General features: G+C 34.1%; 4 protein-coding genes across 6 annotated transcripts; all 4 read left to right on the top strand.

Annotated features, from left to right (window-relative positions):
- The first annotated feature begins 238 nt into the window (after positions 1-238).
- LOC8260949 (apyrase 2) lies at positions 239-4741 on the top strand. The gene is made up of 9 exons (XM_002525424.4): positions 239-1038; positions 1296-1424; positions 1546-1602; positions 1696-1788; positions 2634-2839; positions 3085-3176; positions 3712-3929; positions 4027-4216; positions 4317-4741. Exons 1-9 carry the CDS (start codon positions 724-726, stop codon positions 4424-4426), a joined length of 1410 nt encoding a protein of 469 aa, XP_002525470.2. The 5' UTR covers positions 239-723; the 3' UTR covers positions 4427-4741.
- A 144-nt stretch (positions 4742-4885) lies between these two features.
- On the top strand, positions 4886-8147 carry LOC8260948 (pentatricopeptide repeat-containing protein At5g15010, mitochondrial). Of its 2 annotated transcripts, XR_007214259.1 has the most exons (2): positions 4886-7113; positions 7435-8147. XR_007214259.1 is itself a non-coding variant. In XM_002525423.4 (1 exon), exon 1 carries the CDS (start codon positions 5259-5261, stop codon positions 7026-7028), a length of 1770 nt encoding a protein of 589 aa, XP_002525469.3. In that variant the 5' UTR covers positions 4886-5258; the 3' UTR covers positions 7029-7255. The 2 variants fall into 2 exon arrangements, 1 of the variants encoding a protein (XP_002525469.3); XM_002525423.4 differs by lacking the exon at positions 7435-8147 and having other exon boundaries at positions 4886-7255.
- A 5869-nt stretch (positions 8148-14016) lies between these two features.
- LOC8260946 (NAC transcription factor 47) lies at positions 14017-16278 on the top strand. The gene is made up of 3 exons (XM_002525421.4): positions 14017-14361; positions 14476-14798; positions 15325-16278. Exons 1-3 carry the CDS (start codon positions 14199-14201, stop codon positions 15934-15936), a joined length of 1098 nt encoding a protein of 365 aa, XP_002525467.1. The 5' UTR covers positions 14017-14198; the 3' UTR covers positions 15937-16278.
- A 2865-nt stretch (positions 16279-19143) lies between these two features.
- Positions 19144-22085, top strand: LOC8260945 (ricin B-like lectin R40G3). 2 transcript variants are annotated; one of them, XM_048369929.1, is made up of 4 exons: positions 19144-19920; positions 20288-20410; positions 21323-21551; positions 21676-21828. In XM_048369929.1, exons 1-4 carry the CDS (start codon positions 19360-19362, stop codon positions 21705-21707), a joined length of 945 nt encoding a protein of 314 aa, XP_048225886.1. In that variant the 5' UTR covers positions 19144-19359; the 3' UTR covers positions 21708-21828. The 2 variants fall into 2 exon arrangements, with proteins under 2 accessions (XP_048225886.1, XP_015578690.2); XM_015723204.3 differs by lacking the exon at positions 21676-21828 and adding an exon at positions 21872-22085 and having other exon boundaries at positions 19153-19920.
- The last annotated feature ends 1928 nt before the right edge of the window (positions 22086-24013 follow it).

Here is a 24013-nt window from a genome sequence, read left to right as displayed (position 1 = left end):
ATTTTAAATATTATAATTGACTTTGTACTATAAGAGCAATAGTATATGAAATTTATAAAGGTTTTATTTATTAAATTATAATATATAATAAATAAAACAAAGAAGTTGAATTATATATACAATAAAGGCGATAATGGTAGAAAAAATTTAATGCTCTGAGTTTAGATAAAAGTCAATGGCTTATGGTGTACTTCTGCCTAAAACCACTTTGTTTAAACTTTACAGAAATCTTAAAGATTTCCGCACTCCATCCGTCTCTCTCTGTACACACAAGAAATAACTGACACTTGAAAACACACACACACAACTCCTACAAAAGCGAAACACACCCCCAATTGCCACTCAAAACGACATTGTCATTTCAATTCCTCTCTTTCTCTTTCTCTCTCTATCACACACCACGCACCATCCATCCCTTTTATGCATTCCTCCATTCCCCTCTTTCCTTCATTTTAATTCCCATTCCAATTCCCTCTCTCTACAATATATACTAATTAGTAGTTAATAAATAAACAAGGAGAGCTGGATCCATCACAGGAGCCAGCGCATTCCTTGAAGGCAGCAGCAACCGCCGCTACCACCACTGCCGTTACTTCTAACGGCCAGATCCGCTACCGTACCCCTTCCTCCGCTGAACTTCTGGAAACAGCCTCTTCCTCCTCCTCCTCCTCCTCCACCACTGCCGCCTCCACCGTCATCGCCACTTCCCCTACTCACGACGCCATGAAACGTCCGATGGTGCCACGCCACGAGTCTTTGTCCGATAAGATCCATAGAAACCGGAGCATTTTATTAGTGGTATCCATACCGATGGTGCTGTTATTGTTTGTTTTATTTGTAATGCCTAGTAGATCTCCCTCCGCTGTTGTAGAAGAATATGATTTTAGAAATAGAAAAGTGCCTCCTAATTTGAGAGATGCTAAAATGTACGCCGTTATTTTTGATGCTGGAAGTTCCGGTAGTAGAGTTCATGTTTATTGTTTCGATCGCAATATGGATCTCGTTCCTATTGGTAAAGATCTCGAGCTTTTTGTTCAGGTATTTCACTGTTTCTAGATCTCTTCTTTTTTATTTTTTATTTTATTTTATTTTAGTTTATTTTGTGTGCTTGTGTTATGTAATTATTAAGAGTTTCCATATTGAATTAAATTCTTGGAAACTCGCGTGTTTTTAACATGACTGATCGCGTTGACCTCTAGCCTGGTTCCTCAGAATCAACGAAATTGAAGTACTCTTTCACTTCCCAGAAAAAGGTGTTATATATCTGATTAGAGTTTTTGATACTTGCTTTACAGATTAAACCAGGATTGAGTGCATATGCAAGTGATCCACAAGCTGCAGCGAACTCTCTTCTTTCTTTGCTTGATAAGGCGGAGAGTGTTGTGCCTAAAGAGCAGCGGTCGAAGACACCTGTTAGAGTTGGGGTGGGTGAATTTATTATATAGGTTCTTGTGTAACAGTATTAGCAATTTGATTATTTCATTTTGTTGCTTGTGTATTGGTTAATTAATGAACTTTATTTATTTATTTTTTTTGTCTATGTAGGCTACTGCTGGTTTGAGGGCATTGGGAGCTGATGCATCTGATAGAATTTTGGATGCAGTAAGCCCTACTTTATCTTGTTTTTGTTTCTTTTTGTCTTTCTTTGCTTTATCATGATATTGTATTTATAGCTATTTGATTTCTTGTTGTTAGGTTAGGGATCTTTTGAGAGATAGGAGTACCCTGAAATCTGAGGCTGATGGAGTTACTGTTCTGGATGGTTCTCAAGAAGGTTCTTATGAATGGGTATGTATGCTGCAGTGACTAATCATTTTTCATTTGGGACTGATGCAAGCTATTTTACAAACTCCAGCTTTTGTTTCTTAACTTTTATGTTTTTAACAGTGAACATCTAAAACAGCTATAATAGCAATTGCAGACTTGGCAATCTAAGGTTCAGTGTGCCATCTAGGAGTAGAGGGTGATAAGTGGGCGTAACTATGGACCATAGTTTGGTATTGTTGTTTTTAGTTGAACATTGAAAACATACGTCTAGATCACCAGTGTGTCTAAAGTGGCCTATTGTGTTTAATATTGATGTGTCATGGACTTCCTCTGTCTGTTAATTTGTATGACTGAGATAGCAAGGTGTTGTTCGTTCAAGTTTCTAGCATATCTCTTTAGTTCCCCACACCCTACAACCTAGTTCTGCCCCTGGTGCTGAGCATCTAGAGAAAAGTCTTTTCCATAATTAACATAAAATTGCAACTTACTGAAACACTTTCCAGGTTAATGCGTCAGCTATTTATGTTCATGCTCAGAGCTCCCTTGAACTAGCTTTCCCTGTTTTTATTTCTATTTACACATGCCTTTTTCACGATGGAGAGCACTGTATGTTGATCTATGTGCTCTCTGTACTGGATTGCCATTTTTAGCCGGTTAGCCCTATCATGTGTTTGCCTTAACACGAGCAAGCATTATTTGTCTGTCTTACAGCGTTATTACGTGCATGCAACAGAAATAGTGATGTACAATTAGGTGCATATAAAATGCCATGACTTGAATTTTACTTAATAATAGCAAGCTAAATATCTTTTTTATTCTTTTCTTGCTGTTGTAGGTCCTTTCCTTACTTCCCTCTTGTTTTATAGGTGACAATAAATTACCTGTTAGGGAAATTGGGAAAGTCATATGCTGATACAGTTGGAGTTGTTGATCTTGGTGGTGGATCGGTTCAAATGGCATATGCTATCTCTAAGTCAGATGCTGCGAAGGCTCCAAGGGTCTTAGATGGAGAGGATACATACGTGAAAGAAATGCGTCTGATGGTGACTGACTATTACCTCTATGTTCACAGGTTCCTCTCTTTCTCCTTAATAAGTCGAATTTATGCTTTTGCTACTGGTAATTTCTTGGTTTACTACTTTATGGGGCCTCTTAAAATTGTGCGTCTTCATATTGTTATTGGGCAATGATTCAAAAACTTTCTCAAGCTTGTTATATGTTCTAAATGAACTTTTATTTGTTTATTCGCAATACTTTGTAGCACCTAGGAAAATTGTGTGAGTTTGGTTAATATGGTTTTGACATTTGCATATGCAGTTACCTTCACTATGGCTTATTAGCAGCTCGAGCAGAAATTTTGAAGGTCTCTGAAGAATCTGACAATGCATGCGTCTTGAATGGTTATGATGGTATGTTAAAAGACTTTTATTTCTGACTTTAGCTTCTGTTATGAAATGAAATAACATTCCCTTCCATAGTTTTTGTTGCATTACATGCTTTTATAGAAGATTGATGTACTATAATAGATGTGGAAGATAAAATTGTTTAGATGATACTCATTGGCAATGCTGTAGCATTCCTGAAATAAGAATTTTGGCCAGTGCAATGTTGTAATTGGCATGGTATAGTGACACACTATGTGCTTCCTTTCTTTCGTATTTTCTTATAGCAATTATAGTTAATGCATATGCATTCTATATTTTTCATACACTTCTGTGCAATAATGTGAAAGGACTTATAAAATTATAGGAGTAGGATGTTAGACAGGAAGTGATAAACTTTTATGTGGAAACATTGCATGTTTGGCAATTTCACTTATAAGCTGTTATCCTGCTCCTTTTGACTCTCTTTCGCGGATACACACCAATGCACTTGTGCTGCTCCATTTCATTTACTGTGTCCAAATGTTTCATCAATTGAATTTACATTTTCTCTTTTGAAAAGGGGCTTACAAATATGGCGGAGTGGAGTATAAAGCATCAGCTTCTCCTTCTGGTGCAAGCTTGGAAGGATGCAGAAGTCTTGCTTTGAAGGCTCTCAAAGTTAATGAATCAACATGCACCCACATGAAATGCACATTTGGTGGAATATGGAATGGTGGAGGTGGGGATGGACAAAAGAATTTGTTTGTTGCTTCATTTTTCTTTGACAGGGCTGCCGAGGTATTAATGATAATAAGTTCTGGTTACTCGAGAAATTATTGAATTTGCAGTTTCTTTATCCAAATTAGTACATTAACCTAATTCTTGATATTTATAGGCTGGCTTCATAGATCCTACTCAACCTGTTGCCAGAGTTCATCCTGGGGATTTTGAGGAGGCAGCTAAGCGTGCTTGTGAAACTAAACTAGAGAACGCGAAATCCACTTATCCACATGTAGAGGAGGGTAACTTGCCCTATTTGTGCATGGATTTAGTTTACCAGTACACATTGCTTGTAGATGGATTTGGTAAGTCATCTGCACCTGTGTCAATGATCACAATCTCTTCTATTCCTGAAAATCTCGTTAGGGTTCTGATAAATTTCATCTGGTTACTCTTCTTCAATAGGTCTTGAACCTTGGCAAGAAATTACGTTGGTGAAGCAAATCAAGTACCGCGATTCCCTTGTTGAAGCAGCATGGCCTCTAGGCAGTGCCATCGAGGCTTTGTCAATATAAACATGATTGAGATTACATCTGTTTAATCATCAAGTGGAAATTTATGGCATGTGGTTCCTCAGCATCGGCGGGTTTTAGGAGATTGAAAGAGTTTATAATGGTGTCAGAAGTTAGCAGCAAGTTGAAATGGCAATCGGGTTTTGGCCTACATCACGGGAATAATGAGAAGAAACAGCACCATTTATCTTCATTTGTAATTACGTTAGAGTGTTCCTAATGATTTTTGAGAGAATGATTCCATTCAATTAGTTCAATATTCTTTGTTTGTTAAAACAAACAAATTATGATACCAATGCATTATTGTAGTTACAAGTCTTTTTTTAGTCCATCGGACACTAATTTGCTTTTTAGCATAGTGGCCTGTGCATTCAAAGTTATAACTGTGATAAAATGGAACAAATTCAACAACTCAATAATAAATAAGAATATCGTCTAAGAGACCCGGAAATGGAGGGGAAGAAAAAAGACAGTACAGGGCAAACCATTTAAAAAAGAAGAAGATGCGCAATCAAAAACTAGACCAATCCAATCACTGTACTGGTTTACATCTTAAATACTTATACCAGTGTAGTCTGCGGGCTAAGAGTTTTACACAAAAGCGAACAGAAGCGGTTGATCAAATCCGTAGAACTGTGTCGTTGCCGCTCTACTAATTCAATTCAAGTCTGTTGTGAACCTGTAAGCAAATCCTACCTTTTGAAATAAGACCAACTGACTGCCTCACTCTAGTCAGTAGAGGCATAAAAAATTTAATTTTCTGGTCTTCGCTCAGTCATTTTGTCGAACAGTTTGTACTCTATTGATTTAGAAGTTCTTCAATCAATCACTAGAAATGCGATCAACAATCAGAATCATAAGTTCAAACATGAAGAAGTTCTCACTTTTACCTCATGCCCATCTCATTTCACCACATATAGAGCAAAACCCTTCTGCAATTTCAATCATTGAAACCATCAATATTATAAAGCCCTCGAGTTCTAATCTTTCAGTTGCTTTCTCTTCCTCAAATCTTGAGACTCCAATTGCGCCAAAAATTCCCAATAGCCACGAGGGATGTTCTAGTGAGAGTGATCACAGTGATGTTAGTGATGATGATGATAACATTAGACAGTTGAATTTAAAAGATGAGGGTCTTGTTCAAGACGTGACCATCATTATGAGTATATTGCATCAATTGAGTGGCAATCCTGTGGAAATGAAGAACAAGATTGAACATTGTGGAGTTAAGGTTTCAAGAGAGCTGGTTCTAGAAGTACTATCTAGAATAAGAAATGATTGGGAGGCAGCATTTACTTTCTTTTTATGGGCTGGCAGGCAGCTAGGCTATTCACATTCTGTACGTGAATACCATGCTATGATTTCTATTCTTGGTAAAATGAGAAAGTTTGATACAGCATGGGCATTGATCGATGAGATGAGAGGCGTCAAGACTGGTATATCTCTCGTTACACCACAGACTTTGCTTATTATGATCAGGAAATATTGTGCAGTGCATGATGTGGGTAGAGCTATAAATACTTTTTATGCTCATAAGCGGTTTAAATTTGACCTAGGAATTGATGAGTTTCAGAGTCTTTTATCTGCTCTTTGCCGCTACAAGAATGTTCAAGATGCTGAGCATTTGATGTTTTGTAATAAAGATGTTTTCCCATTTAATACAAAGAGTTTCAATATTGTGCTTAATGGGTGGTGTAATGTGATTGGTAGTCCTCGTGAGGCAGACAGAATATGGAGGGAAATGTGCAAGAGGCGTATCCATTATGATGTTGTGTCATATGCAAGTATTATATCTTGCTACTCAAAGGCAGGTAATCTTTATAAGGTGTTCAAGCTGTACAATCAAATGAAGGAGGTGGGGATTGAACCAGATAGGAAGATTTACAATTCTGTTATTTTTGCACTTGCAAAAGGTAGACACGTGAGCGAAGCTATCAATCTCATGAAAACAATGGAAGAGAAGGGTATTGCTCCTAATACTGTGACTTACAATTCGCTGATCAAACCATTATGTAGGGCACGGAAGATAGATGAAGCTCGAGGGTTGTTTGATGAGATGTTGCAGCATGGTCACTCTCCAACTATACGTACTTATCATGCATTCTTTCGTAGTCTAAGGACAGGGGAAGAAGTGTTTGCACTCTTGGAGAACATGAGAAAGTTGGGATGCCATCCAACTATTGATACCTACATCATGTTGATTAGGAAATTTTGTAGATGGCGTCAGTTTGATGATGTCTTTAAGTTATGGAATCAGATTAGTGAGAATGGGCTAGGTCCTGATCGTAGCTCATATATTGTTCTGATACATGGACTCTTCTTAAATGGAAAGTTGGAGGAAGCATACAAATTCTATGCAGATATGAAGGAAAAGCAGTTATTGCCAGATCCTAAGCTAGATGAGATGCTTCAGACTTGGTTATCCAATAAGCAAGTAGCTGAGTGTCAGATGACAGAATCAAAAGTTGACCAATTGGACTGCAGTAGATTAGGAAACCAAAGGAGAGCAACCTCTAAGAGAATTAATCATGAGAAAGATTTTCTCCAACAAGCTGAAATTAGAAGAGTTGTAAGAGAGCGAGGGTTTTCCTTTTGGAAGCAATAGGTTCCTGAGTAATAGTATGTCTCAAGAGCAGGTGGTTTGCATATCCAACAACCTTCAACATCAAATGCTCCATGAACTCATACAGGTGCAATAAATTTGTTTTAATTTATGGATACAAGATGTCTTCAAGTTACTTAATGGTTTACGAAGTTATGCTTTTGGAATTCTCTTACTTGTATTCCTTTCTTTTGTAACTTCTTTTCATAATACATAAGATATTTGACACATTTACTTGCAATTTGCTATGCTCTTTACTTCCTCTTATACAGTGACATTGTTTAAATCTACAGTGTTAACTGTTAAGGTATCTTAGTTTCAATGGAGATAGAGATGTAAGCATACTCATAATATAAACTTGAAAAATTTCAAGCTCTACCTTCTTTGAAATCGTGCATTGCTTGTTCAGGTAAATGAAATAAGGCAAAATTGAAAAGAAAAATGGCAGCCACTGTTGTAATTAATAGTGCAAAGTTGTATTAAGAATTCTTGGAGGTGCCAAAGCGCTTGATCCCTCTTTGCTTATAGCATCCATTGCTATAATGATACATGGCTGCCAAGACTTGAGGTGACATTTATTGATGGAAAAGTCATGGGATGATACATGGCTTGCTTCATCCTTCGCACATGCTTGAAGGTCTGGCCATGGGTGGTTCCCCCTCAGCTGGAACCGGACGGAACCACGAACTGGAACCGTGAGCTGGTGGTTCCTGAACTGGCCATGGCCAGGTCTACTTGAACGAATGTACACTGATCATTCACTTTTTATTGATTGTGAGAAGTGGCATTGTGACAGCAATGGCTTGTATCAATAATCTAATTTTTTGGATGGCAGTTGTTTTTCATTTTGACTAATCCTAAAGGCCGTAAATTACCACTTAACAATGACTTGAAAGATATAACTTTGTTGGAAATCGAAACATTGCTTCTTGGATCTACACTTGCAGTTTCCAAACAAGCAAGGTAATCTTTTTTGGTGACAGGAAGTTATGGCTAACTTGTGGAAGAACTCAGATATCTTTTATGGTTGCTTCTATTAATATCTCCATTGCAGTTGAAGTAGTTGACCAATTTACGTTTCCTTCTTAACTGATCTTGGAGTTCATCTTTTTTAAGTTAAGGCATCTGAGCACTAGACTTTTCCAAAGATACCTAGAAGGGGAGTAGGCTAGATGGTTTACTACAGTAACTTAGTGCAGAAATTATGATGCTTGATCTAGTGCAAATTTATGGATGGTGTGTGTTTAAACCTTTCTTCATAGAGATGGTATTTATCTTTAACTTACCCTGCATGGATGTCTTCTTGTGAAAATTGCTAATACACCCTTATTGTAGCATGTAATTTTATGAGAAAAGAACAGTGCAGTTTTATGTCAATTTTTAGGAACATGGTGATGAAAAAATGATTTTGATGCAGTATATTGTGTTAAACGAATAATGAGATGTTTATACTTAGCTTCAGATTGAATCCCTTGATGTCATTTATATCATAAGTAAAGACCTATGCTTCAGATAGATGAGAACTATAGCGAAGGGATATTAGTTATGTAAAATGATCTCAGTCATCATCCTTTTTTTCCTTTTGGTTCTCTATGCTCTTTTATTCATCTTTGACAATCTATTTGCATAACTTTTTAAGTAAGTTTAGCATGTCTAACCAAAGTGTTCAACAGAAGTTTGATGGTGTTGGGATGATTACCTGGTATACCAATTATGTATTGTTCCCTAACTTTCTAGCATTTCTGTTCTGTAATTTGCAACTGACCTGGAATTGCTCCTCCATTCGTGATACTCTGCGAAAAAGCACTGGACTAGTTTTTGTATTTTGCAATTAGCGTAAGTTAATTTGTTATACTTGTGAAGAGCTTCGCTTGGGTCTATCTGTGGTAAATGCTCAGGATGGTTCTTTTTATTACAATCTACTTCTAATGAGCCTGTGTCAGTGGTTGGACAATTGACACCCCTCTATAGTAAGTTGTAAGTACTACTGCGCCCCTTAGACAAAAAGGAGAACTGAAATGATGAAAAGATTAGATGTGTATGATGAACTACCCGTACTTGCCAAGTAGGAAGAGAAAATATTAGTAATTATTCTTCCAATTTTTCCTTCTTTCTGGTCTGTTGGATGCTTACTTTTATGCAGGGAAGACTCTGCTCAAGCTTTGTGAAAGTGAAAACCAAGTTTACAGGGCACAAATATCACTTACTTTATCTTTATATTATGATATCTGACTTTTTAAGTCTGGAAGGGAACTGTTAGTTACTTTTTTGGTGGGCGTGGAGATGCAATTTAATGCAGAATCAAGGTTCAGAACAATCTAACTGAGGCTGAATAGATAATTTTTGATGGTTCTATGCATGTATTTGCTGTTTGTATTGGGTCAGACAGGCCAAAAACCTTTGTGTGTCATTGTGTGTATGGGTTGAGGAGAAATAATTCGTAGCTGGCAGTAATATTTTTCCTTTAATTACCGTGCAGTTTTCAGCAAAAACTGCTATCTTCTACTGCGTCTTACATTACTTCTTATTATCTTGTATGTGTGGTTGTACAATTATGTAGCTTAAGTATTCGAAATCTTTGTATGTTAAGGATGCAGGTAGTGGCCAGAAAATAATGCAGAAATGACAAATGAGGCGATCAATCGGTTAAATTTAAAATCTCATCTTAAGTTTGTATAGTTAGAGAACTCCATGATTTTTGCTTAGCCCGAAGATGTCATTGAAAATGATCTTCTAACTCGGTTTGACGCGTGGTCTTCTGCTAAGAGAACAGTGCAAGCTCTGTATTCAATAGAGCATGTTAGGCCTAACTCACTATGCTGTGTCTGATATGAGAAATCTGGTGCATTGCCATTTGACATGAGATAGATACATAGGTATTAGATTAGGTGAACTACACGTGGAAAACTACAGGGGGTCACAATCAAGGCCCTTTTCACAGTTGAAAATCTGCTGGCTATTGCATGCTTGCCGTGCCTCTTGACTAGTCTAACACATTTATGATTTTGTATTCAGTCAAATTCTCTTAACAGCTTGATGTTTAATTATGACCAATCACATGTCTAGCCAGGGTATCAATTCAAGCTGCACCGCACTCGGCTCGGATGAGAAAAAGAGGAAAAGATAAAGGTAGAATTAAATTCTCTACTGTTTTATTAGTTGAGATTATGATGTCTAAGTAGATAGAATTAAAGGAAATAAGGTTTTAGATAAGGATTGTATCATTACCACCCTTAACTAGGAGAGAGTTAATGTAAGAGTTTTCATTTTCATATCTCCCTTTCAAGTAATCTTTAATGCATTTTTTCTGCAGGAAAATTGAGAGTCAAGGGTCTCACAACTGAGTGGAGAGAAGCTTTTGACCATTAAGGTGATTCCTTAACTTTGTTCTATTGGCTTTACAAGTGCTCTCTTCTTTCTCTTTTTCTTCTTTCCCTTTGTTCTCCTATCAAAAGTTGAGAAACTTAGACTCGGACAAAGCTTACAGGCTTACTTAGTCAAGGTGCAATTTAAATTTATTCATTATGATATTTGCATAATTGGCATGTGGGTGTATTTGTATTTCATCCGAACAAGTTATCTAGCATATGAGAAGGAAAGAAGAACCATTAGAAATCCTAGGTACTTATGTTTTTGCATCATACATGACATAATGTTCAAAGCACAAAAATCCTATTCTTTTCATGATATTAAAAGAGAGAAAAAAAAAAAGTAAATCCAATCAGCCAAACAAAAAGCATCTTTGATGGATAAATTTAAAGTCTAAGGAGTTGTGGATAATCATAAAACTTTTAGGTTATGTCTATACTCAACTCTTTAGCATATGCTCCAAAATTCTATCCAACATATGTACACCTTGTTTGTCTCATTGTCCTTTTGTCAAATTTTGACAACTTTCTTTTTTCATTTTTTGGTCCAACTACCTGTTGGCCTCATTTTGCAGTTGAAGGATCCCCATACTCGGGACCTTTATTTCTTTTTCCTTCATTTATTTTCTGAACAATGTCGTGGTTGCTTTGATTGCCAAGAAGTTTTTACTATACAGAAGAGAAGTTAAAGGGGATTATCTCATTGTTGATTTAATAGTTCATCTTTTCTGACAACCCAATAAGCTTTTCTGGCCTATATTTAATGCAGGATTCCACAATCTACACTTTTGAACCATTAAAATTCACATTCTGGGTTTGCCTCAGTCAATGATTTTGAGTTTTGATTCATAACGTGATATTAGAATTCACAAGAGTGTGAAGAAGACAACTTAAAACCTACGTAGGATGCTAGATCTATTAACTCATACTTAAAGAAAGAGAAATAAAAAAGAAATTGTAATTAGCACTCTTGTTTGGCATGGAAGAGTCATCAGGCTGTTTTGCGGCCATGACTTTAAATTTTTGCGGGAGCCAAATTCTTGGTTGGTATATGTTACTACGACTAAATCAAAAACACATTCCTGTAAAACTGCATCCAATCACTGTCGTCTTCAATCACACGTGTGTTCGAAACCTGTTCACGATTGACTCTTGTAAGTTGTTATTTATTTATTTATTAATTTCTCTAATCTCCTCGGTCATTGTCAAATGCTAATTAATGTAACACTCTTTGACAAATTGAACAAAAATGATTAGTTGTTAGTGTTGGAGAGAAATTAACGGAAATAAACTTTGAATACATAAAAGAAAAACGAAAATATATTAATAGTTTTAAAAGGAAAAAGAAAATGACAGAAGACTAACATACTTGAACTATAAATTTTAATCTTTAATTGCTAATTATGTGAATGCTAATCTGATGAAGTTTTTTTTTTTAAAAGAAAAACACCATTTTCCTATGAAGGAGTGCTTATATTCGCGGGAAATAAACGACGTTTTGAGTTCTAATTTCTTCATTTATGATATATAAATATTAATAAAAATTTCTCACTTATACAACAAGTGACTAAAAATTTATTACTTTTATTAACATAGTCTGAAAATTTCAGACACAAAATTTCTTTCTTTTATTTGTTTAAAAAAAAAATAATGATTGGAATTATTAATTAACTTTAAAAATAATTGACGAAAGACTTCGTAAAAGGCAGAAAGGGAGTTTACGTCACTCTATGCATATACTTGTTTGTAAGAATTGTGGATGGAATTAGTTAGGTCAGTATTGTATTTGCTCAATCACGTAATTTGGAGTGTGACTAGGAGCTTAGCGTTTGCAATCACTAGATTAAAGCAGTCTTAATTTGCCCCCACAAATTCTATTAATCCACGTGCATAAGAATTATTGGTACACGTTATTATTTTATGCTACCTTTTTCTTTTAGAAAAGAAAAGGAGCAAGGTTCATGGGGAGCCGCATAACTTGGAGGAGTTAAAATTTAAATACAGACTTGAAATTTTTTAGTTTATGAGACATAAAAAAAGTTCTAATCTTTTCAAGAACCCAAAACAGAAGAAGAAGTAGTGATTAGGTATTTGTATAGAAGTGTTGAGAATTGGTTTGTAATGTGTAATGGGGAGATAAAAGAGAAGTGAAGACATTGAACGGGATCCTGAGTCTGCTGATGCATGCAGCTGCATTTGTTTTACTTTACTCTTTTGATTCATTAATAGAATGAAAAGTCCCAATGATGTTGGAACATGCAATTAGGTTTATTACCTTTAAACTAAATATTGTATTAATCTACTCTCTCATCCACTATTACTCAAAATCTTTTCACTCCAATCCAGCTACTTCTCCAAATATATCATAGTGTTTTTAAACCTCAACTTTTATCTCACATTTTGTTCTTGGCGTCTCCATTCCTAAAACTTATTCTTTGTTTTTTAGAAAAACAAGTTGAACATTCAAATTTTGATTCTCTCAAGATTTGCTCGTATAGTTAGGTCATAAGCTTAAGGTGTATTACAGTATAGATATTCGATCATTAGATGCACTTCAATTGTAAAACCGGAATTCAATGATTCATTGAACTAGCGCCGACCCCTCTCCATCACCAAAGTCCTATTACCCAGAATGTACTCTTTCCCAAAACCTTCATATTCCATATCCTTATCTCCTTGCTTTTGCAACTTTCCATTACTATGCATTTTGTCCTTTGGTGTCTGCGTTTACTGTTTTGAGGCCCTCCTATTAACACATGCCGATGCCTTATACTTGCATACATGGCCAACGCACAAACACATACATATACAAATTTTTTCTTTTTATGTATCGGATCTTATTCACACATATCCTTAAAAGCTATAATTTTGATAGAGGAAGTGAAGAGTTGCACAAATTTACGGCAAGAATGATTAGGACCAGCACATACCAAGATTGTTATTAGTCCAATTATAGTTCAGCTCTAACAAAAGGACAAAAGAGTGTACAGTATTGTTGGAGATGTGGGGAGGGCACGTGTCAAGTGTTTATCTAAAGAAAAGATGATGTCAGGAGATTAAGCTCATTCTTTGATCATTTCAGCCGCCATCTTTTTATGCCGATAAAAGAAAGCAAAAGGAATATAACCCATCTTCGTGGTCTTTAAATTCTCATTTTTTTTCCTTTTGCAATTGGGTCCTTAAAAGGTTTCACTAGTACAGGGACTATTATGTTTGTTAACTGTAAGGACTTAGTAAATATTTTGATTTTTTAGCCTATAAGTGAAGCCTACATATGAGTTAATCGCATCATATTTTTCATATTAAACAAAAAGATCCTGATATTTTATTTGTTAAAAAAAATCATTTGAGAACCTAATAAAATACAAGCATATACTTTAAGGATCTAATATCAAAAACAAAAAATTCAGGGACCTGAAAGATGGGTGTTGCCATAGAAAAAGTAAGTGAAAGACACCAATGATATATCAAAGGCAAAGCAAACACACCCCTCCACCCAGCTGGCATGGCATCCTTCAATTTTTGTGGGTCCCAGGAATGCAACTGATCTTTTTATTTCTTTCTTTGGCCTAATCTCAATTTTCCACATGAGGACAAATTCCTTCAACCATAAATTGCCTTCCCATTCTCTCCTCCCAAAAATTTCAATCCCCTTCTCTCTCCCTCTTTTGAGATTGTTTTTTTCTCTCAAACACCAAACTCTTAAAAGAGTCATTGTTAGTTTCTTTTTATCCCTTCTATATTAATCTCCAAACTATATAGATTGCCCCTTTATAGGTTTCTTCTATTAGCTAGCTAGCTAGACATGAAGAACCCACAATCAAACTTACCACCAGGGTTTAGGTTCCACCCCACAGATGAGGAGCTCATCCTCCATTACCTTAAGAAGAAGATTGCTTCAACACCCTTTCCTGTTTCCATCATTGCAGATGTTGATATCTACAAGTCTGATCCATGGGACTTGCCAGGTTTCTTTTTGATCTCACATATATGCATGTTTTTCTCTATTAGTATAGCACAAGAAGAAGGATGATCTAACTCTTGTTTGTTATGCTGCTGTGCTTATGTCGTTCTTCCATCAGCTAAAGCTGCCTTTGGAGAGAAAGAATGGTACTTCTTCAGTCCTAGAGATAGGAAATACCCTAATGGAGCCAGGCCTAATAGAGCAGCCGCTTCAGGGTATTGGAAGGCAACTGGCACAGACAAGGTCATAGTAGCATCAACAGTGGCAGCTGGTGGAGTAGTGCAAGAAAATATTGGTGTCAAGAAGGCTCTTGTCTTCTACAAGGGTAGGCCTCCTAAAGGAATCAAGACTAATTGGATTATGCATGAATATCGCTTAGCAGATGCCCCCACCTGCAACCACAAGCCCGTCAGGCCAAAAGATTCATCCACCACAATGAGGGTGAGCAGCTCGCATCTTTTAACTTACATATATATGCCAACTTGCACTGATGATGTTATAATCTGTGAATTATTCTTTTTTCTTTTGTTCTTGTTCTTTTTGTCTTCAGAATGGATATTAGGTTTTAATGGTAAAAATTAGCAAGGCATTTTCCCAAGTCAAAAGTTTTGGTTAGGATAGCGTGTGCCATTTATTCTTATTCTTAGTTGTCCTATATTTGTTTGTTATGTATTTTTGAAGAGGCATTACTTTAAAAGTAACAGTACTGTCTATCACTATATATGAAAAGTGCATGCATTTGGATTTGGATTTGTATTTGGATTTCATCCTTAAAATGGATCCCACTTTCTAAAATATCCTTCCATGAAAGCATCTAAGAAAATCATTCAACTTTCGGTCTTTGAGTTAGTAATATAATAATCGAGTATCTTAAAGTAATTGAAGATTTAAAATCCTACTTTAAAGTTTTCTGGATGGATAAACTTAAAATATTAGAATTAAGACATTTCAAATTTTTATTTTTCAGCTAGATGATTGGGTTCTCTGCCGGATCTACAAGAAAACACATGCTTCTCCTCCATCAGCGGTGGCAGCAGCGGCCGCTAGTGATCATGACCAAGAAGAAGAAGAAGAAGAAGAGGAACAATTTGTCAAAGAAAATATTTTACCAAGCTTGAAAACCCCCATAGCCAACAAATCTCTCATTCCCCAAAAGTCATCTTCTTTCTCAAACCTACTTGATGCCATGGATTACTCTATATTGAGCAGTTTCTTATCTGATAACCAGTTCAATCCAACAGGGTATGATTCAATCCCAGCACTGAATACTACTGCCATATCAGACCAACCTCTCCTCAATAATTTCAACCCTACTACCAATAGCAGTGGCAGCAGCTACTTGCTTCAAAAGCTACCTCATCAGTTGAATAACGCTCCACTAACGCCAACCATGGAAAACAAGCTCAAGCGTCCGCTTTCAATCATTGATGAGGATCTCCATCAGTACCCATCAAAGAAACTCGTCAGTTCTTGCAGTTTTACTAACAGCACAAGCCAAACTGATCATATGGCTCATTATCAATACAATTTCTTGAACCAGCAACTGCTTTTGAGCCCTCATCTTCAGTTCCAGGGCTAAAATCCGCACGATATAAGTTCAAACTATATCCCAGGGAAAAAAAAAAAGCCAAAAAGATTCAGCTAGGAGAAGTAAAAGGAACTGCCCATTTCTTCTGTGCAGATTTATAGAAGGGATGCATGTTTTGTGATTTTTGTGCTGCAAATTGTACTGCTTGAATCTGTATATGTGGTGTCAAGAAGAAGATGCCATTTGATTGTCAAAAGATGTTTGCCAAAAAAAAAAGGAAAAGAAAACCAACCTCACAAACAAAAATTGTAAGAGTACTACTTGATATGGAATCACCATACACACATGATTTTTGTAGAAAATATATGTATAACAATAATTTGGATTGGCAAATCAGATCTACAAATTTTGGGTTGTGACTTGCATGTGATGCCAAATTCATTTCATGGAAAAAGAAACAAATCTGCCCACTTATATATAAATAAAAAAGTTATCCATGTTCACATCAATATTAATTCTTGCTTTCTCTTCAAAAAAAGATATTAATTCTTGCTTCCAAATATTTATTCAGATGATGGAACCGGTTCATGATGATGGACAAAATAATAAGATAGCATTCACACTGAAATATAGATGTAGATGAAAGAAAACAAAATCCATCAGTCCAATTCTCTTATATTTTAAAAATTAAGATTCCAGCTTAATTGAGGATGTTAGCTTCAGATCCTACTTGATCAATAGGTCTTAAATGGAATATTCCAATTCTTTTTTTCTTGAAAGGATTTTTGTAAATTACTTTTAAAATCTCATTTAATGGCTCTGAAAATCACCTGAGTAAATGAAATGATTGGTAATAAATTATGAAGGGGATATCCTTAATAGAATCTACTTCTCTAGTTGTTGTGATACCCCCCACTTGCTGCTGATTAAAATATTTTTATTCAAAATTTAATACATTATTAATATATAACAATAAATAAAGACCCAATAATTAGTTAATTATATTATATATATATATATATATATTAGTCTTTCCCACTATTATACCAGAGAATATAAAATTAATTAAATTGAGTTATGCGCAACCATGTTGCAATTCCATTTTGGAAACTTGGAATGTAATATGTAAATAATTGATGAGAAACCATATAATTAATGAGTTAATGACGATTGTCTGATCAAATCCTGATTTAATTAATACCTGGCATAATAATTATTTGTGTATCCTCCAATCCATCACTGCTAATGACATCATTTTTCTTTTTCGTGTCTTGATTTTGTTTTATAATTGAACCTTGACACCATGTTTTGTACATTATTGGTAAATTGAATGTATTCATTTTCTTATTTTTCTTCTAGTTTGAAGATTGATTTAATGTCTTTATTATTCCGATAAAGAATTCTATTATTATATATATAGTTTATACGTAAAAGATAATATCAATTCAGATACTAAGAAAAATATTATACCTAACATCTCAAATTCGAGTTCACGGTCCTGTTGGTTCTTTAATGAATAAAAAAAAATATTATAGCTAACATAATATTAAGTAAAATAATCTTTTAAATATTTGCTAATGAGAGTATAATTCTTCAAATTCTTCTAACTCATGGATTTCAATAATACACAATTTTGATTCTTCCACTTGTTTATTTTGTTATTCATCATAAGTTGCTTGTATTGTATCATTTCGAGTTATAATTTCTTATTACTGTTTGTTTTTTAGAGGAAAAATATAAAATCTTTAATTAATATATTTTGAAATAAAAATAAGAATAATAATCACATTTAAGAAATATATAAAATAAAATTTTATTTTAAAAAGATTCTTTTTAATGTTTTTAAGCTAATATCAGGCGATCACGCTCATATACTTCGTCTAGGGTTTGTATACTTATTTCTTTGTACGGGCATATTTTGTGAGGATGGAGTCTCTATTCTAATACCAATTGATATTGTAAAAGTTTAATAAAAAGAAATAATTGGAATTACTCTGTTGATTCAGAAATACTATTAACCTATTGATTTCAAAAGAATATTAAAAGAATAAACATCAGCTTTTGTTAATTCACAAGGAATACTAAAAATTAAAAGAAAGCAAACAACTAAATTTTTATACCGTGTTTGGTTGAAATCTATAAAGTTTATAAAACTTATTTATAAATTTAAAAGTCATATATTTTAAATGAAATAAAACTTAATTTTAATTATAAAAAAAATGACTCTTAATTATCGTACAATTTAAATAAGAAAATATATTGATATCCTAATCTTGGTACAACTTCATTTTCCAAGAAAGAAAAAAATCTTAATATTACTAAAATTAGGACTCTAATTAGGAGTTTTTAAACTAACACTAGAAAAAAGGTAAATAATAATACAATACTGAATATAAGCTAATTCTTAAATATTTATTTCTTCCTCGGTAGACTTATAATATTTCTTTTAATTAATCAATAGATAAGATAGGAAAAATTATTCTTATTTGTTAGGTAATAGAGCCCTTAATTATTGCAATTCAATTGTATTTATATAATTAAATATTCTAATTTTTGCTCTTTCTTTATTTAATCAAATTTATTATCTTATTATTTCAATTGAATTATATATTAACAAATTATGTAATTTAAATATATGATCAATTATTCTCGTCCTCTCACTTTGATAGTCTATTTCTCTTGTCCATCTCAAAATTTAGTTCACCATTTTTTTTTCAATTGTTAACTTAATAAAAATATATTATTATTAATTAATATATATGTATCATCAACCATAGTTAATAGATGAGTTGGAATGGAAAAATATTTAAATTTTATTAAATAAATGAGTTGATAAATCTATTAATATTTAGATTAATGTACACGATATTAGAAATATTAATAAGAGTAATATAGAATAGAAATATAAAAATTTAATAACATTAATTAAAAAATGACTAATTTTTCTTGAACGAAATGTAAAATGAAAATAAAATATCAAAACGAGATAGAAAAAGTAATAAATAAGTATATTAACTTGATTTAAATAATTATTAAAAATATGTAAAGACTTTTGAAGTAAATTTATCTCATGCCCTCCTAATTCATTTTTTAATAATAGACAACAAAAACAACAAATCATAATTCAGCATCTCATTTAGTTATATTTTTTTGACAATATGATGAACAAAATGGATTTATTCTATTCTCTCTTATTGCAAGTAGGGAGGGTTGAAAAATATTACTCTCATTAGGTTCTTCTCTTTCCCTTTTTTATTCGAAAAAAAGAAAACATTCTAATTTTATTTTTCTTTTCTTTTCCCGTCACTCCCCTCCAACCAAACAATGGTAACCAAGCCTGGTTCAATTCACAAAGTAAACGAAAAAAGTCTCATACTTTTCTTTTTGAACAGTAGAAAAAGTTCCATAGTTTAATCAAAGAAACACAACACTATTCTCCACAGACACAACGCTCTCTCTATACTTACAACCAGCATGGAATTCCCCTTTGGCCACCAGTCTCACACCCACCACCACCACCAGCGAAACAACGCCGATGATGATGATGAGAGTAGACAATTCTACCCTCCACCTGCCTCGGCTCCACCACCTCCATATACAAGAGACAATGAATTTGCCCCGCCTCCTCCATATTTTCAGGAACCTGACTTTCCACCGCCACCGACAAGACCCTATTACCGAGAAAATGAATATGCACCGCCACCACCACCTCCACCAGTTCAACAAGCCCATGTCTATCACTCCTCTCATAATCAAGAACTGGACTCTGATTATTACCCACCACGACCACCTACCCAAGTGACCCATGTTTCTCATGAAAGAATTGGCACTGAGACTCAAACCCATCATTCTTTTCAGCCCCATTTCCCATCTTTCCTTCAGCATCATACCCATCAGTCTGGTTCTGCTTCTGGACTTGACTTATCTAATAAACCTACCTATAAGGTTTATTCCAAAGCTGAACCTAATTTTCACCTCACTATTAGAGATGGGAAAGTGGTTCTTGCACCTTCCGATCCTTCTGATGAGTTTCAAGTATGAAAGTTCTAAACTTTCTTTTCAATTTTGACCTTAATTTGACATTTTGGTTTTACTTTTCTGCCCAATCGTGTTGTTGGCTTTGATTTTTCTTCTGGATTCTTATTTTATGTTTATCTTATGTTATTGGAAAATTCTTCTTATGTATAAAATTTGGTCCTTTTGCTGTGTTCTACTTGAGTATCCGATATGATCCCAGTTTATATTATTTAAAAGATCAAAGCTCAAATCAGCCCATTGATCAATTAGTGCTTACAATTATTTGATATTGGTTTCAGCAATCATATTCTGATTAATTGTCTTGATCTTCCTGTTGTACCCTTTTATTTCCTGAGATGTTTTTTTTTCTTTTCTTTTATTGTAGAATTGGTATAAGGATGAGAGGTACAGCACGAGAGTGAAGGATGAGGAAGGTTTTCCCTGCTTCGCTTTGGTTAATAAAGCCAGTGGTCAGGCCATGAAGCATTCTATTGGAGACACTCACCCAGTAAGATATTTGTTTTCTGTGAAATTTAATTGATTAATATACTTGTTTTATTTCATATGTTTAGCCCATCCTTCACGATGCTGATTGCTGAAATTGGACTATATGTTACAATGTGAATGGGTTGATGACATATCCCCATCATAGACTTGATGCACATATGGTGGCTATTATTAACACTCTGATATAGTAGACAGCAAGAACAGAGTTAATGGTTATGTTTTTGAAAGTGTTTCTTTTTCTTTGGTTGTTATATATCACATATAGTTGTTGATCTTGTCATCGCTATATCCTCATGACATCCTCCTATAGTTCTCCTATTTAAGATCTGACTGTTAATGCGGAGAAGACATTTGTGTCTAAGTATGTATCGTCGGAGAATGAAATTCCTTTGCACCAAAGTTACCACTTGTGTGCCCGATTATATTCAACAAGCAAGTTTGGGGCTGTGTTCTTGAGTAAAACTATTTATATTATTATGTGTTTTGAGTATTAATAGTTATATTATTATGCAAGTTTGCTTGTAACGAATTTTATTATTTTTTTTAGCTTCTTATTTTCTTAAAAAAAAATTAACATTTTGCTCCTTGTCTCTGTCAGGCACATGCCTGTGCCTTGCACGTAGGCTCCAGGACCCCTTTGCGCTTTGTGCCTTTAATAGCTATGCGCTCTATGCAATCTGTAGAAATATACTGTCTAATAATTGTCACAGGCTCAGTTTCAATTCTGAATTTCTCAATCATTTGGCAAACAGTGCCTCCTGCATTATAGGCCTTCAGATGATAAGAAAAAAATAACAATAATAATAAATATTATAGAAAGGAACATGTATGATATGTTTTCCTCATCTCTTCCTGGACAACATGCTATTATGCTGCCCAAGTGAAAACTTATCCCATGGAAATATGACTGCAGGTACAGCTGATACCTTATAATCCAAATGTTCTTGATGAGTCTATTCTCTGGACTGAGAGCAAGGATTTAGGTGATGGTTATAGAGCTGTGAGGATGGTTAACAATATTCACCTGAATGTTGATGCTTTCCATGGTGATAAGAAATCTGGTGGTGTTCATAATGGTACTACTATTGTTCTGTGGAAATGGAACAAAGGAGATAACCAGCGATGGAGGATCACCCCACACTGTAAGTCTCTGAACTGACATATACAAAGTATTGACACATCTAAGGTTTCAATCCTTTTAGTTCTTATCTTTTAAAGATTTTCATTCTGGAAATTTTTGCGTATCTTTCTTGGTGTTCTACCAAGTTCATAACAATTCTGGAGATGCATGCAATTGATCTGTCCATCGAACCAGTGGATCCTATATAAGTAATTGTCCAAAATTTGACATTTTTCACAAATTGAACAACTCGAGTACCAAAGCTTGCATGAGCACAGGCTTCTGTAGACTTCTACCGTCTTGCTAATAACTTTTCTTCCTTCAATGTCAATATATATGCAGGAACCTGAATGCTGGTGTTCCTATTTCTAGCAGTTGTATCACATTTGGTAGGAGTGTTCCTTATCTTCTTTGCGAGCGAGAGAGAGAGAGTTGTATATTGTTGGACTCCTTAGTATGAAATGTTGATGTTGTATTTCAGTGTGCAAGCAATCATACTGTAGATTCCTGTGACCTTCATATATCTATTAGTCGTATGGCATTACTGTTATTATAATTTTGTCTTGATAGTAGCCAACTGCCAGTCCGGAAGCCATGCAGAGGCATATTAAGATCTGGGTAGCTTCTTTAAAACACATACATAATACAAATGTTAGTTGAGTTTAGCAGTTAAAGAGACTTTCATGTGAACCAGTTTGGAGCCTCTTGTGCATCAAATCTGTTGAACGTTTGTTAGAAAGTGATACTCAGCCACCTGTTTTTTGCACCATTTACACATTTCAGAGTCAAGTCTGTCCTAACAGGTGTCAGGTTTTTTGATTCCTTGATAGCTATATTGGCCCTACTTGTTTATTAGCTCCAATGATTAGAGTCTGAGATGCTGTTGCCAGGGAAAGCATTCATGCTCCTCTACCCCTATTCTAATCTCTAACAAAATACAAATACTTCTTTTATAAAGGAAGATCACTTTCTTTCTTTTCTTTGTCTATCAGGAAATTCATTGGATCTGAGCTACACAGCTGTGTGCAGTCTTTTTCAATTTCATAATCTCACAAAGAGTTTAATTCTCGACTTCCATTACAAATTAAAGAATCACTTGGATTATTGACTTCCCTCATCGGAAGATATATGGGTTAGCTAAGTAGACTAGAGTAGCCTGTTTCTTTTTGGTTTAACCATAATCATGCCTTCAATGAGGGGTCTTGGTTCTTGTCCACTTATTTAACAAGATATAATTCGGGAATGGACCATTAGCCATTGTATTTACTCTCAAATCTATGGGTTAGAAACTAAGCACGTAGTTGTGATCATGTATTTAAAGCACAATATATATATATATATATATATATATATTATATCAATCCATTGTCTGTAAAGATTTGAGGAAGCCTATGCTTTCTAGGATGTTAAATTTCTAGGTTATTTTTCAGAAATTAGAAAGAATATAATTTGATTTTCTAAAAAAAAATAGAAATTTGATTACTTTATATATTTTAAAAGATAGTAATACTCGTAATTAAATTAATATTAATTGTTTTATATTTTTAAAAAGACAGTTTTCGATAATTCTTAGTTAACATTAATCATACTGTGCAGTTGACGCCTTGTTTAACTTTTAATTTTTTTTTTAAGACAAAGAAGCTAAAGTGTTTTCCGTATATGGCCAATACAAAGTTCAAATGGAATTACTTTTTCCCAAGAGAATCCATTCACATCTATTTTAATATTATTAAATATGTATATTAGAAAACACACACGTTTTCAAAAAAAAAAAAGGGTTGGATATTCGGAGAATCTGCCATAATTAATATATATATATATATAGAAAGAATAAAATTGTAACTTTGTTGTGTCAAAATGAAAAGGTCAATAAGGGTTCACGCTATCATCTTATAAACAGACCCAAAACCCACTTTACTTTAGTCAAACAAAATTAAGTAATTAATTAGGGTTCTTTTTTACATAAATCCTGTGATTATGCACAGAGCTAATAACGACCATACAATAATTACAAGTAATTGTGATTTTGAGAAGAAAAAGAAAACAACTCAAAAATAAATAAGTAAATAAAAAAAATTATATATATATATATATTTCTTCTTCTTCTGTTCCCTTAGAAATAGCAAGAAAGTGACAAATCTGTCTTCACATAAGGCCATTTCTGTTGTCTTATTTTATTTACGTGTTGCTAGTTCGTTAATTTGATGGTTGTGGCGGTTAGGTGTCGCCCTCTCAATGGATTAACAAGATTATACATATGTTTACACATAATCCAATTTTCTCTTATACACATTTCTAAAATCATCTTTCTCACTTCTATCAATCAAAAGAAATTCTTGTTAGTCTATTTTTAAAATATACATTTTAATCCTTAAAATTCTAAAAGAATTTACAATTTTTGTTCTTCTTTTAGTCTAATATGCAGTATATATATTTTTAAAAAAAAAATAAAAAATCAATAGATGATAATCAAAACTTTTTTAA

The sequence above is a fragment of the Ricinus communis genome, chromosome 10 (genome assembly GCF_019578655.1).
Source record: "Ricinus communis isolate WT05 ecotype wild-type chromosome 10, ASM1957865v1, whole genome shotgun sequence".
In the NCBI taxonomy this organism is placed as follows: Eukaryota; Viridiplantae; Streptophyta; class Magnoliopsida; order Malpighiales; family Euphorbiaceae; genus Ricinus; species Ricinus communis.
The sequence above is the reverse complement of the archived record's forward strand: the minus strand, read 5'-3'. Positions and strand labels throughout refer to the sequence as shown.

Excerpts from the sequence above, each read along its gene's own strand:
- LOC8260945 (XM_048369929.1), top strand. The coding sequence starts at position 19,360 with ATGGAATTCCCCTTTGGCCACCAGTCTCACACCCACCACCACCACCAG. Across the intron at positions 19,921-20,287 it reads ATCCTTCTGATGAGTTTCAA|AATTGGTATAAGGATGAGAG; the intron begins GTATGAAAGTTC and ends CTTTTATTGTAG. Across the intron at positions 20,411-21,322 it reads CTATTGGAGACACTCACCCA|GTACAGCTGATACCTTATAA; the intron begins GTAAGATATTTG and ends ATATGACTGCAG.
- LOC8260948 (XM_002525423.4), top strand. The coding sequence starts at position 5,259 with ATGCGATCAACAATCAGAATCATAAGTTCAAACATGAAGAAGTTCTCA.
- LOC8260949 (XM_002525424.4), top strand. The coding sequence starts at position 724 with ATGAAACGTCCGATGGTGCCACGCCACGAGTCTTTGTCCGATAAGATC. Across the intron at positions 3,177-3,711 it reads CGTCTTGAATGGTTATGATG|GGGCTTACAAATATGGCGGA; the intron begins GTATGTTAAAAG and ends TCTTTTGAAAAG. Across the intron at positions 3,930-4,026 it reads TCTTTGACAGGGCTGCCGAG|GCTGGCTTCATAGATCCTAC; the intron begins GTATTAATGATA and ends TGATATTTATAG.
- LOC8260946 (XM_002525421.4), top strand. The coding sequence starts at position 14,199 with ATGAAGAACCCACAATCAAACTTACCACCAGGGTTTAGGTTCCACCCC. Across the intron at positions 14,362-14,475 it reads TGATCCATGGGACTTGCCAG|CTAAAGCTGCCTTTGGAGAG; the intron begins GTTTCTTTTTGA and ends TTCTTCCATCAG. Across the intron at positions 14,799-15,324 it reads ATTCATCCACCACAATGAGG|CTAGATGATTGGGTTCTCTG; the intron begins GTGAGCAGCTCG and ends TTTATTTTTCAG.